The sequence below is a fragment of the Puntigrus tetrazona genome, chromosome 7, assembly GCF_018831695.1.
Source record: "Puntigrus tetrazona isolate hp1 chromosome 7, ASM1883169v1, whole genome shotgun sequence".
Classification (NCBI taxonomy): Eukaryota; Metazoa; Chordata; class Actinopteri; order Cypriniformes; family Cyprinidae; genus Puntigrus; species Puntigrus tetrazona.
The window spans coordinates 19,904,206-19,917,925 of NC_056705.1; the positions used below are offsets into that span (position 1 = coordinate 19,904,206).

Consider the following 13,720-nt stretch of genomic DNA (forward strand, 5'->3'; position numbering starts at 1 on the left):
TTTGATCAATTCAGAAAGTTATACAATTTACAGTATTTGACAAACAAAATTAGTTTTACATGGTCAGAAAAAAACAACAAAAAAAATTATGTGGCCGCTGAATAATAATAATTGTAATTCATGCAGTAAGCACAGTCAGAGAGTCGGGTTGGACATCTTTTATTTTCATATTGCCAAAGCTGTACAGGTTCTATAAATATTTTTAAATGCTGAAATATTTACATCCATGTCTCTATTTTTCCTTTCCCTCTTTTTCTAAACAATACAGACTAAAATGAAAGCCCAAATAATGTGCAACTGTATCTCTCTCACACTTTCAAACAACAGACCTGATCCACTGTCCAACTCAAAACATCCGTTTTGGGAGACTTGGACTCTGGGAAATCAGTTTTGTGCTATTTACATCTCTAAACCAATATGGAGTGGGCTCAAGTCCATTTACAGTCTGCATTCAACAACTGGATTTAATGGAGATGCAAAACAACACTTCATACATTTAAATAATTAAAAATATGAGCAAAACATAAAAGAACATTAAAATATGTAAATGTGACAGCTGCACTGCCAAATCTAGTAGTCAAAAAGAGATGAAACGAGAAAATCTGCACCTCTATGAACAGACACAATCTCTTGCCATCTGTGTTTCTAACACACACACACACACACACACACACACACACACACACACACACACACACACACACACACACACACACACACACACACAAACAGGAAGAGAACACTTCAAACGGGACATTTTTGGACAACACTTTCCATCACTATTTTACCAATCTCCAAATGCAGTTGTCTTATAGATTAATAATGCCTTTTTCATTTCTGTGTGAAAATAATGACAACAAATGAACAGAAAACATGTCTGATCTGCTCTCTAGTCTCCTCATGAACACAGGAGGACAGTGGATGAACTCTGAGGACATGACTGGACTTGTTCTTGGTACCCACTAATGATAGTATTGCACATCTAGAAAACAAACTACAGTTTTTCCTAAATATTTTAGTTGCTTTTTCAGCATTGCTTTAGAGATGTACAGATTCCTTTTTTAAATATTCATTTTTTTTTTCCAAGTGACATGCAAATTTAACACAGCAGTTCACAGACAGGGAACTTTACAGCAGAACTAGTACAGTAGTTTGAGCCTTTTGAGCTAAAGAGATACACAGACCTTAGACCACTTACAGCAGGTGGAGGAAGGGGCGAATGGAACATTTACGAATGGGACAGCTGCTCCGTCGTGGACGGTTAAGGCAAACCCCTCATACGTGGCAGCGCTAGATTGCAAAGACTTGAACATTTCACCCACCACAGACAGAACAGACTGGAATTTACAGTACAACTTAGCACATAAATATTAAATACACAGCCTGTTGACCGATGTCGGAGGGGGTAGAAGAAGATGAAGAAGTTTGCCTGATGTCTGCATGCCAGTGCCAACTCGCAAGAGCCGCGCATGGGACCTGCATGCATCCAAATGCCTCTTATTGACATAAATAAAAGTATACAAATGTGAGGACGTCAACCAGTACTAGTCAAAGTCTGTTCTTGTGGTCGATCCATGTTATGAGAATGAAATGCCGGCATTTTAGCGTCCAAAGACTGGAATATTATATCAGATACATTATATGAACAGGTTGTTTCTTTTAGGAGCGATGTGTCGAGTATGTGAATGCATCTACGTTTGAATGGGTACGGGAGCAGAGGTCTTTAAAAGGAGTTCGGCAGGAGTGTCAGCTTGTACTGAACAGAAGTAGTATTGCAGGGAGTTCAGGAACTGATGGGTTGAAAACGTAGGAGAGAGGTGTGCTAGCTCGGTAGTGGACGAGGGGACAGCATCTTGGGCTTGCCCTCTGACTCTTTCCCCTTGACCGCCGCCATGTAGGAGAAGAGGCAGAGCACCGAGTAACAGATCTGGTGGGCCTGTCCGAGACAGAACAGTTAACAGTATCAACAACCAAAAAAAAAACACTCCCTCACAAGCATACCGACTGATTTTAACAATCTTGATATTCATTCTTAAAATCCCAAGTATGTTTTTTCTTCTTCCGTACCTGTATTTTCTGTACTACTTTGTATTGTGTCACACCTTAAATTTAGAGATGCATGATGATATATTTTTGTCAATACCCGATATGCCAATATTTTTTTTTAAATCACTTTAACCGATAACCAATAACCAATGCCGATATATATTTCAACAACATGCCTCTCCCATGTGGATATGATAAACATTTTTTTTTAAATATTGGTAATTTTTGAGCCAAAAATCCTTTGTTAGAAGTAATACAAAAAGAAACTTTAAAGGCCATGAAATTCTGACTTTTCCAAGTTTTACGTAGAGTGACCCAGTAATTTTTAAAGGAGGAAAAGAAATTTGAAAGAAGGAAGTCATATACACCTAGGAAAGCTTGGGGGTGAGTAAAATATGGGGTAATTTTCATTTTTAGGTGAACTACTCCTTTAAGAATGCCCACAATACTGACATGATCTTATCGACATCATAACCTGAGCACATGTGAGTAAATTTGTCTTATCGGCAAGGCATTTCTGCATAATTATTTTCACATCAGCCAATGCCAATGTTTATATTTTAATCCTTTACTGGCCAGAATATCATGCATCTCTAACTAAAATGGTTCTTTTTAATAGGGATGTACCAATACTGGTGGGTAAACACTCTACTATACTGATACCTCTACTGTTCCCCTGTACTAGTACTTATAAAAACTCCTTGATACCAAACATATTCATAAAAATGCTTCGTTGCCAATTCATTGCTGTTACAACATTTATATATAAAGAGTGATTTCTTGCATTATTACAAGAGAAAGTCTTGTGATTACAGTACTGAGTCGGTGCAATGGAGCAGCTGTAATATGTCATTAACTTAAATATAAAGTGCCATAGGGCCAAAAAAATTATGAATAGTAAAAGAAACAAAAACTTCTAGAATACATTTTAATGGAAAATAACCGAAGGAAATTTGCTAAATGAACTGAGCCAACTAACTATACATGCAATGAAAACGGTACTCATATTGACAAGTACCAAAAAGAAAAATACTGATATCATTACAGTGGTATTGATGCATCCCTACTTTTTAAAAGCGATAAACAGGAAAGTCAATTGTGCAAACTCAGCTATGACAACAATTCAGATTCTCTAAAAGACAATAGTGCTCTAATTTCAGATAAATAAATATCATAAATTCAATTCCACTATAAGCAATTCCTCAAAAGGGAATAAAGTTGTATGTGGTTCAGCTCGAATCAGTCTAGTACTGATTCAGTTCTATTCAATAACAGTGTAAATGTTGCAATTGCAACAAGTTAAGAGTCTGTTAATTGAATCTGAAAATGTGTATTGATGGCTCTACTGTGTAGTACTTCATGAATACTGAAATCTTACCATAGGAGTCTTGTACTTATGGATCACCACTTCTTTAGTTTCAGGAACTGCAAATTCCAGTGCAAGACACAAAATAAAAAGTTCAACAGCAGTGGAATAACAAATATAAAATATTCAAGGGCAAAGGGCGCGCACACAGAGAGAGAGAGAGAGAGAGAGAGACAGAGAGAGAGAGAGAGAGAGAGAGAGAGAGAGAGAGAGAGAGAGAGAGAGAGAGAGAGAGAGAGAGAGAGAGAGAGAGAAAATATAAATACGGCCCATGACAAATAATTAATCATCTATATCTGACCCCTGCACATTTCAGACAGAGCTACAGAGCACTGAATCTTGCAGCAGAAGAGCAGCACTCGTAAAGACCACATGACTGAACAGGATTTATCATCAGTAGACGTTTCCCACAAGACTGAGTAACTCTTATGCAATGGGGAACTGAATCAAGGCAAGCTCAAGGAGGAGAAAGAAAGCCAGAGGAAAAAAAGATACAGAGTGGTGGGGGATAGATGAAGAAATCAGGGAAAGAGAAAAAGCAAGAAAGGGGATATCATTGAAAGTTTAAGTTGGAAGGAAATCCGGGGTCTGCTGGGTTTTTCCATCACTTATGGAATGACTTTTGCTACAGGCATGAGTGTATGAACTCGAGTGTAGGAGAAGCGACATCTGACATCAAGGCAGTGCAGTGCAGATGAACAGTCCACAGCCATTAGTGGTGAAAAAGGATGTATGAGAGATGATGACAGATGAGGAGGACAGGTTAAGAAAGAGAAGAAGAAAAGATAAAGGTGACAGCACTTTACCTGCTGGAGAATGAAGGTTTTCATAGCAGCAAAGATGAGGGGCGGATTACAAAAAGGAAGCACAAAGACACAGCACTAACCCAGTCTAGAGCCGACTTCATACACTGCACCTCCCTTCATTGGATATATCCCTAAAGTCCCTAAAGTCTCTACAAGGTTTAGTCATTATCTAACTCCATAAAAGACCTCTATTCTGGAGACTGACAATTTTAGATTAAAGTATAGCTTAAAGCATTACTCTTGATAAAAACCTATGAGGACTCCTCCAAATGATGCATCAGATGAAACAACTACAATCTAAAATGGAGCTGATCAGTTAATTTGTTACAAAAGAACCTGAACTGTGTATCGCTTCCTTAATGCCTCTGATGACGAGCAAGACCTTATCCACCCGAAGAATCCTTTTCCTCCAATCCCAGAGATATCATGATATCTTGTTTTAGCTAACAGAGCATTTCTTAACCAGTCAACTAGATGAAGATGCATTGATAACACAAAAAAGGTAAAGTTTGAATTAAATAAAAAGGTTTTTCAATAATAGTCTTATATGTGGATAGTAAAAATAATAATTTCTAATAATAATAATTTCTTATTAATAATAATTAATAATTTAATAATTTCAATAGATTGTGATAAGCAGTGTTGGGTTTGATCCCGTTACTGAAATTAAATTACTTAACTAAAGTAAGGCATTACTGTTCATTTTTAGCATTCACCATAGCACTTGCTTTACACACTGTAAATAATTTCAATAGTCCTAAAATCTATACAGAATTTTTAAAGTATAAAGACAAAATTGAAAGCAGCCTCTTTAACCCCAGTATTCACTTTCTGTTTTTCCTGATTTACTGAGAAACCATACAGATAAAACAATCGAATCCTCAAATTTGTGCAATGTTTTAAATATACAAATTAAAACAAATATTCTCTGATTATGTAATCCATAAAATGACTTACAGTCTTTCCTATATATGAAAGCGTGTCTATTCGAATTCAAATGAATATTATCTGATATGAAAGCAAGGTAGTCTTTACCATACCTGAAAGTACTTGTCTACTTTTTCTACCTTTTAAATTAAACAAATTCAAAACAAAAACAAATATCTGATTATATAATCCGTATGAAACTAAAGGGAGGTACTGTCTTTCCCAAATCTGAGCTCACTAAGTGCAGTCACCTGCATACAAATGGCATTACCTAGATGCAATAAATTAAATTAAATAATAAATTACTTATTGAGTACTTTTCAGACAGAGTAATTAGTAATTTAAATACAATATTGATGATGTAATTAGTAACTGTAATAAATTACTTTTTGAAAAAAAACTTATCCAACACTGGTGATATATATTTTCATGTTATAGCCGATTAATAGAATTAAAGAGATTAGATTAAATAAAGAGAATAGATTAAATTACGTAGTGTTTGATTAAATATATAACTAGAATTTAAGGCTAAAAGAATCAAATCAATCATTTCAATTGATAGTGAATGTATGGAAAACAAAACTGTATTCAATTTATATTACAGTATTTGTGTTTTTACAGAGTAAATGATGTGAGAGCATTTCAAAGCAGTGAAAATGGGCAAACATAATTAAATATACAATCTCTGGTGTTAATACAGACCTATTTAGTAATAAATACAATAATATGGCTTTGGGTCAAAGAGAAAGAGGATTCTGCAGGCAGATGCATTACAGGAGCAACAGCTAAAACCAACGCTCCTACTGTCGTACATAAACCTTTGCTCCTAAAGCTCATGCGGTCGTTCAGATCGCCACATCTAACAGTACTGAACACGAAAACTTCTCTGCTCTTTATGTGACTGGGTTACTGCTGTGTCGCGTACAGGCCTAGAATCAAAATGGGGGTAATTACCAAACTCCTCCAGGACAAAGACTCCTTTCACTGTATTGCACTTTTTAATGTGACTCAGCTCTATGAAAACCTAAAAACAAACAAAAACAAACAAAAAAACAACAGGACACACTGTTACCAACTCAATCACGCACTTGTGGGAAAACAAAAAAAGTATTTTCTGAAGAGATGACAATCTGGACAGTTAGTAACTGTAAACTAGGGAGAAACGAAGAAAGAACATGATAAGCAAGCTGTTGAAAAGCTATCAGAACTAAAATATAACTGCACAAAAAGAGAAGTTTCCATGTTGACAGGATTACATGGGCCAGTGACGCAAACGGAGAGCCGTGAAAGCTTCAACACCTGAGCGGCATTCTGGATCTTCAAATTCTTGAGAGTAAAAATAACACCAGTTCTACATTTTTTGTCAATTTTAAATTGTATTAAATTAATCAACAAGTCAACACCACAGCTCTAAAGAGAGTCTCGCTTTCAAAAGAATCATTGTGTATTTACAATACTTGTCCAGCCAAGAGGAGAACTGCCTTCGTTCTACACTCATTTACGTCGTGCTCTTGAGGCACTTGGAGACTTGTATAACAGATGTATTTTTGAAGCACTTAAGACTAAAGAGCTAATATAAACCCTGCAGCTGTGACCATTTGCACCAAAAGTGGGAACAAAATCATGGCACTGATCCCCACTACGTGCTGAAAGGGCCCATGCAAAGACATCCATGGAAAATTCCATCATCAGAAAAGAAAAAAAAAAAAAAAAAAAAAGACAAGACACACAGACCAAAAAGAAACCAAAAAAGAGAGAGAGAAAATAATACAAACGGCATAAAAAATAAGCACACAAAAGTGGCGTCTGCCAGAAAAGCTACAGTACAAGGAAAAGAAAGAAAACGTAAATGAAAATGGTACACTAAAAAGCAAAGACTGCAGAGGTTGTGTACCTTCCGCTCCTTGCAGGGGGAGAGAGCATGGGAGAGAAACGGTTTGGATTATTATTGGACAAAAAGAGCACAAAACACCCTCTGGTGCTACGAGCCCACCCTTACGGTATTAATCTACAACCGCTGGATTCCATCCAGAAGGAACAAAGTCTTTGTACATTAAGATGTGTTAATATCTTCCATTATGTTTACGTTAGTTTTGAATCCCTGATGTGTTCCCACCCCATTACCCTCCATGCCTCCTCCACCAGCAATGAGGACCAGCTCCCTCACACATGCCTACAGCCAAAACAGAACAGTGCCAAAACCATTACAACACACACAACTGCACTACAGAAACGATTTTTAAATTCAAGGTTTTACAGTTTCAATAGCGCTTTACTCCTCTGCTGACATCTTACTCGTTTGCACTCTTTAAAAACTCACTAGCGAGCAAAGCGAGGCATATTATAGCGATATTTTGATATTATTTAGTCAAGCTCATGTAGTTCCAACCCTGTCATTCCAGCTCTTTCTTCTGCGGACTGGAACGACACGAGGATAAGTAAATGGTCGAACAATCCCTTTAAGCTCTTACGGCGGTGAAAGACTATAACCTAAGATAACCCAGGCAAAAGACGCAAGTTGGAAATAAATAAAACAAGAAATGACTTATTTAAGGTTTGCATTGTTTCCTAATTGAGTACAGTCTTTTCCAGAGTTTCAGTGTTCCGTAACTACTGCTTCTCTTTCCTGAGGGACTTCGATTCGATGGGATATGGGCTTTTTCAGATCAAAAAGAAAACAGGCTTTTGTTTTCCATACATACGTTAGAGCTTTCTGAACAGCAAAGTAACAAGAGACAATTAACCAGGTTAAATAATCCCAGAACAGCAATATTAGGTGGAACAGAAGGGCGAACATATGGTCTTAATCAGTTCAAGTAGAACCTATAAAATCAGTTTTATTAAGAACTATTACCTGATTGCCTCCCATTAGAGCTGGTTTAAAGAGTATGTTTATTTAGTTGGTTAAGATTAGAATTAAAACTCGCTAAATTGGTTTGAAATTGACAATGGATTATTATAACCTCCCCAACACTTTTTTTTTTTGTACATTAAAGATTTGATTATGTTTTGCACAAGGTTCTACATCTTACCTCTGGCACACCACAACAAACCGACATCACACCAACACTCACAAACCGTAAGGACCAGAGCTGGGCGCCGTGACCATTAACACGTCATACTAACACACACACAGCGGGTGGAATGTTCTGACATTTGAAAAAGTAAATCTCTGCTTGTGATTATGCAACCCAAAAACAAACATCCAGCAAATACAGCCAAACAACAACGACGACAACGAAAAAAAGAAAACAGCTATTCCTCTTAGAGATTCTTCAGGAACAACACTTACAGACTTTTTCCATCTTTTCATTTAGAGACTAATCTCAAAATTAAATGCTTCATACTTTAAATACGATTATTTTGTTTTATTTTTTACAAAGGTTATCACTTATCACTTTGTCAGTTGTTCCAAAAAAATTCTCAAAGGAAGACAGGCACGAATAGAAAGAGAGTGAGAGGAAGGAAAAGAGACTTGGAGAGATGATGAGATGAATACAGACGAGAAGTGGTGGAAAAGAGAAACAGGATTGGATGGAATGAGAATGAGAGGAAGGTTGGTGTTGAATCTGGCAAGCACTTGGTCATGGTTATGATAAAGACAACACCTCCTACCTGGCTATGCATAAATTTGAGGTTGATGCCTTCCAGCGTGACCTGAAGGAGACCACCCTCCCCTGTTTTCATGTCCTGTACTGGAAACTCGCCTCCCAACTCTGGACCTACACACATGGAAAAAAAACAATGCTTTGTGTATTCCAACAACAACAACAACAAGCAGAAGATTACATGTCCAAGAAAATGTAAAAAAAACATTTAATTGGGCCATTTTCATTGAAATTTCAAGTAAATTTATCCTACAAATATATGCTTTATGAAAAAAAATTGTAAAGATTTCTATTTTTAACAGAATCTTGAAAAGTCCTCTCATGGTTTTACACTAAAATGTTAAGCAGTACAACTGTTTTTAGCCATGATGATAATAATAATAATAATAATAATAATAATAATAATAATTAATAGTTCATGCACCAAAGATTGGTAATGCCTGATAAAATTTTTGCTTTGCCATCACAAGAATAAAATACATTTTTAAAATGGATTCAAACAGAAAACTGTTTACTGAAATTTTTGATCAAATAAACAAGCTTTTTTTTTTTTTTTTTTTTTTTTTAGTTCCATCAGATGAGAGGGGTGTTTGGAGCATTCTTTTGTCGTTTACTGTTGCTGCCAGGAACAATTTTTTAACAGAAGGACTGCTTTTAACGAACTTGCTTCAAAAATGCATATATTTTTAGTTGTAATATTTTTTTATTTTGTGGTAGCCGTGCCTAACAAGACCCTTCAGCCGTGATTTATTTATGATAGAGCACAGCCTCTCATACCTTATTGCTTACATATATAAAATGAACAGACCTAAAACTCTTGAATAGTTGTGTACAAAAACGTGCAACGTACCTGGTTTGATGCTTTGTTGTCGTGCAGCAGCGCGCTCCATGCTGTCTTTAACACAGTAGTACAGTTCCCGACACTTAACACACAAGAACAGAGAAAAAGAAGTACAGTGACTGGTTTCAATTTACACTGACTACACTGAAACATTACAAAATTTGTGAATTGACAAAGAGACTGTCACATCAGCTATGTGGTGTGTGTGTGTGTGTGCGTGTCCTACCTTCTTGGTGTAGAACTTGTTAAGCTGTGTTTCTTGACCGTTCCTCCTCCACAGACACAACACTTTGGTCTTTGGACAGTAGGTCATATTTATGAGCTTCTCATACCACCAACGCTCATAGACTGTGCCAATGTTACTGCGCAAGACGATGCAGTCGTCACACACCTAAATGCACAAGGATGCCAATTTACAATATGTTTTCATGTAGACTTGTTAAATAAAATAAAAAGGAAGGACACAGAAACACAAAACTCATACCTCCATGAAAAATATATCACCGGTCGTATCAGTTCCAGCATGCACAACAAATGTCTGCTTCTTAATGTGCCGGCTGCCACTTGGCCTGATGAGAAGCTCCCGGCCAATCTGCAACAAAACAAACAATCCGTCAACAACTCGTCACCTGATTCTGGTAAGTATGGCTAACGCTGCATCTAACTGGCTATTACCAAATGTGCGAGGCGGTCCAGGACTTCATTGATCTCTTGACTGTGTGTGAGACCAATGTGAGATTTCCCCATAAGACGCCGTACCTTCTTCCTGATGTCATTTTTATTGACCTAGAGAACAGGAAGAGTGAATATTAAATGTTAGTTAATATTTTTCTGAAGTCGTACAGTAGTTTTTTTTTTCAGTAGTCTTTCATGAAAATGTTATTATGAAAATATGTTGAATGCTAGTGCATGCATACATACGGAAATGTAATAATTTGGTAATATTGAAATGCTAAATACGTATGTCACAACTCAACTGTTCACTTTAAAAATACATATACGTGTATACCTTCATCATAAGCATGTAGGCAATCATGTTATGCAGGAGAGTGGCCAGTAGTCTGTCCTCATCGTCCTCTAGTCTCTTGCGGTCATGGTCTCCCAGAGACAGATACCTAAGAGACCACAGCACAGTCGTATTTGGACAACATAATACAAAGACAACAGCACAGTTTACATCTAAATCCTTGCATGACTAAATAGATTCTAGCTTAAACCATTCCAATATGTTATCATTGTCCCGGAGCAGGACATGTGAAAGCATTTCAGCACGGCCAGATGGGTGCAATTTGTATGAAAGCATGTGAACAAACCAATATGCATTTTCCTATCAGTAAAGTATGTAAACTTTTGAAACCATATTATGAATGAAAGAGATTCATATTGGACTAGTTATGCGGACGTTTTTACATTTCATTCTGCATTGCCTCGATTCGGTGTGAACACTTACGTGGGCACTTAAAGAACATACTAACCTGTCTATCATTTCTTGTGGTCCCTGATCCATCCCCATTCCTTCCCTTTCCAACATAACAGCATCCAGGAAGGCATCCTCCCAGAACTGCATCTGATCCCACAGAGTAGAGCGCTCCTTACCTACACGTACACACATTTTCACTTTTAACTTGAGTAACAACAGTATTTCAGCTGAACATGCCAGCAAAAGCAAGATGTTCATGATAAAGCAAATGAGTGTTAAAATAAAACATCCTCCATACATTAACAGAAAAAGACGTCAAGCACCCAAAGCAACTGCGCAGCATGCTGTAATAAATAGAGTTTGCTACCAAACCTAATGAAATTAATTTTAACACAGAGATAACACACGCCTCCGTACATCTGCTTATTGTTTCAGCATTCACATTCTCTCAAGCAGCTTTTTTCACCCCTCGATTTCACACAAACACATTCAATTACAAAATAAATTTGGCTTATCTGATCCGTCTGGCTTGTACGTTTTAACTCTCTCTTCATGCAGTACCATGCACACGCCAATACATTAAAATACATTCCATTTCTAAGGAATAAAATAATAAACAAAACACCCTACATGTTCCCTAAACACAGTCATAGTATGGATGTGAGGGAAGGCATGTAGTGTCTAATACTACAACTTCACAATCCCAAAATACACACATCCCAAAGGTCAAAGGCAGAGTTCAGCCATACTCAGAGAAAAGGTTTCCATGGCAGCATCCTCCAGTTGGTCCCAAACTGAGCTTTTATCTCGCCCTTCGTGGCATTAAACAAAAGGAGAAAAAGAAAAAGGAGAGAGAGGGAAAAGGAGGTGGCCGCAGAGCAAAAGGCAAAGAAAGTGTTAGAGTATTAGAAGCAAAGCTGTGTGCTGTCAGAGATATGCAAACCATTAATTCATCACACGCTGGTTAATGTGAGGACATATTTGGAGTTAAACAGAAAAATTGCAAATTAACAGAACACTTAAAGCACTAATGATCAGAATATAAACAGGGTTTACAGAATAAACTGTTGCAATCATTGTTCTGAGCAGCAGACATGTTATTATAATTTGAAAACGCTGAGGTTATGGAAAACAATCAGGCACAACTTTTGGAAATACCTCATCATTTTAATGAATGCAGACGTAAAAAAATATGCCAGAGTTTATTACTAAAGCAGTGAGAATGGACATGAAAGAGGAGAAGAAAAAAGGAAACAAAATGAATGGAGGGAAAGGAAAGTTGAATGGATTAAGGAAGAGGGTCAACTCTTACCCAGCAGCCCCTCACACAGATAGATCCTCATGCTGACATCCTCGAGGGGTGCAGCGGGTGCCACCTTATTAACCCCAAGAGGTTCTTTCACTCCTGGCTTCAGTTTATGAGTCTTGCCCTATGTGTGTGACATTGACAATTATATAAATTTTTTTCAATAAATTAAATACATTTTTTAATTTAATCTCTTTCATTTGATCGGATGCAGTGCAGAGGATGATTAAAACAGACAGAAATGCTCACAAACACAGAGCTGGTGGCAGGGTTGGTCTCAATTTCGCTGTCAGACAGTGTGCCACGGGACAGGTTGAGATGTTGAGCATGTCTTCCTGTCAGGCCGTCGCCAGCAGTGCTGCTCAGGTCACTGTCCGCACCCAGGGTCTCACCTGAGCTGTTACTCACCTACAGATCCAAGGTCAGACATCAGCAACAGCACAACAGACAAGAGGGATTATGCAGCTACTTAATGGGATAGTACATTGTAAGATGAAAAATCTAAATGTTTGTTTTTAGACTAATATTTAAATGTTTGGAATTGTTAGGACACTTTTAAAAAAAGCTGCTACTCAAAGCTGCAATTATCCATTCTTTAGAATTTATTCTAATAATCTGACTGGGTGCTCAAGACATTTTATTTTTTTCATAAAGTTAAAAAGAACAGCACATATTTGAAACTGAAATCTTAAGTAACTTAAAATACATGTATTTACTTTAATTTAAAATTCAAAATAACTTTTGAATATAAGCATTCATTTCTTTCACAAAAACCCCCCAACTCATTTAAATTACTGAACACCCCCAAAAAGTGTTGTATTTATACAGTAGTGTATAAATCAAAAGTGACTCAACTGAATAAAATCAAAAGTGACTCAACTGACTAAAAGCTGCAAGTTTGAATTGCATTTCAAGTCTTTTAAGGACAGACTGAATCCTAACATTGATTCCACATTGCATACAATAGTCACTATATCTAGTGAGACCATTCTGCCTAAAATCTCATTTTGTGGTCTATAGAAGACAGAAAATGAAAAGAGGGTGAGTAAATCCTGAAAGTTTTTTTATTATTATTATTTCTGAGGACTATCCACAAATGCAAACTAAAAGTAAGAACCTAGTCTATAATACAAGATAGAAATAAATACGATCTGTAAAACCTGTGAAACAAAACTGTCTGTGGGTACTACAAATGATCTGGATGTTATTTTAGGGTAAGGATTTCAGTGTCTCTGTAATGGCCGTGCCCTACCACTGTGCTAGCCTCCGAGTCCTGGCTGGTGCTTCTTGTCAGAGCAGGAGGCTCGGAGCTCGCCAGGGACTCTGTATCACTCTTCTGCAGAAGGGACAAGCAAGAGCAGCAAAGATGATTTTTTTTAAATAATATACGAACAATAGTA

General features: G+C 37.0%; 1 protein-coding gene across 50 annotated transcripts in view; it reads right to left on the reverse strand.

Moving 5' to 3' along the window:
• Positions 1 to 143: 143 nt before the first annotated feature.
• Positions 144 to 13,720, reverse strand: part of madd (MAP-kinase activating death domain) — a 49,309-nt gene continuing 35,732 nt past the window's right edge. For 11 of the 50 annotated variants that reach the window (XM_043244346.1, XM_043244344.1, XM_043244345.1 and 8 more), the window contains 15 exons: positions 13,573 to 13,656; positions 12,570 to 12,728; positions 12,327 to 12,444; positions 11,764 to 11,826; positions 11,070 to 11,190; positions 10,604 to 10,709; positions 10,270 to 10,380; positions 10,079 to 10,186; positions 9,821 to 9,985; positions 9,604 to 9,676; positions 8,761 to 8,867; positions 7,040 to 7,048; positions 6,100 to 6,169; positions 3,425 to 3,471; positions 144 to 1,936 (listed from right to left, as the gene is read on the reverse strand). In XM_043244346.1, the coding sequence (XP_043100281.1) occupies positions 1,823 to 1,936; positions 3,425 to 3,471; positions 6,100 to 6,169; positions 7,040 to 7,048; positions 8,761 to 8,867; positions 9,604 to 9,676; positions 9,821 to 9,985; positions 10,079 to 10,186; positions 10,270 to 10,380; positions 10,604 to 10,709; positions 11,070 to 11,190; positions 11,764 to 11,826; positions 12,327 to 12,444; positions 12,570 to 12,728; positions 13,573 to 13,656 (1,455 nt within the window). In that variant the 3' untranslated portion in view covers positions 144 to 1,822. The remainder of the gene's footprint in view (positions 1,937 to 3,424; positions 3,472 to 6,099; positions 6,170 to 7,039; positions 7,049 to 8,760; positions 8,868 to 9,603; positions 9,677 to 9,820; positions 9,986 to 10,078; positions 10,187 to 10,269; positions 10,381 to 10,603; positions 10,710 to 11,069; positions 11,191 to 11,763; positions 11,827 to 12,326; positions 12,445 to 12,569; positions 12,729 to 13,572; positions 13,657 to 13,720) is intronic. The other 39 variants (XM_043244376.1, XM_043244370.1, XM_043244385.1 and 36 more) reach the window with 9 other exon arrangements.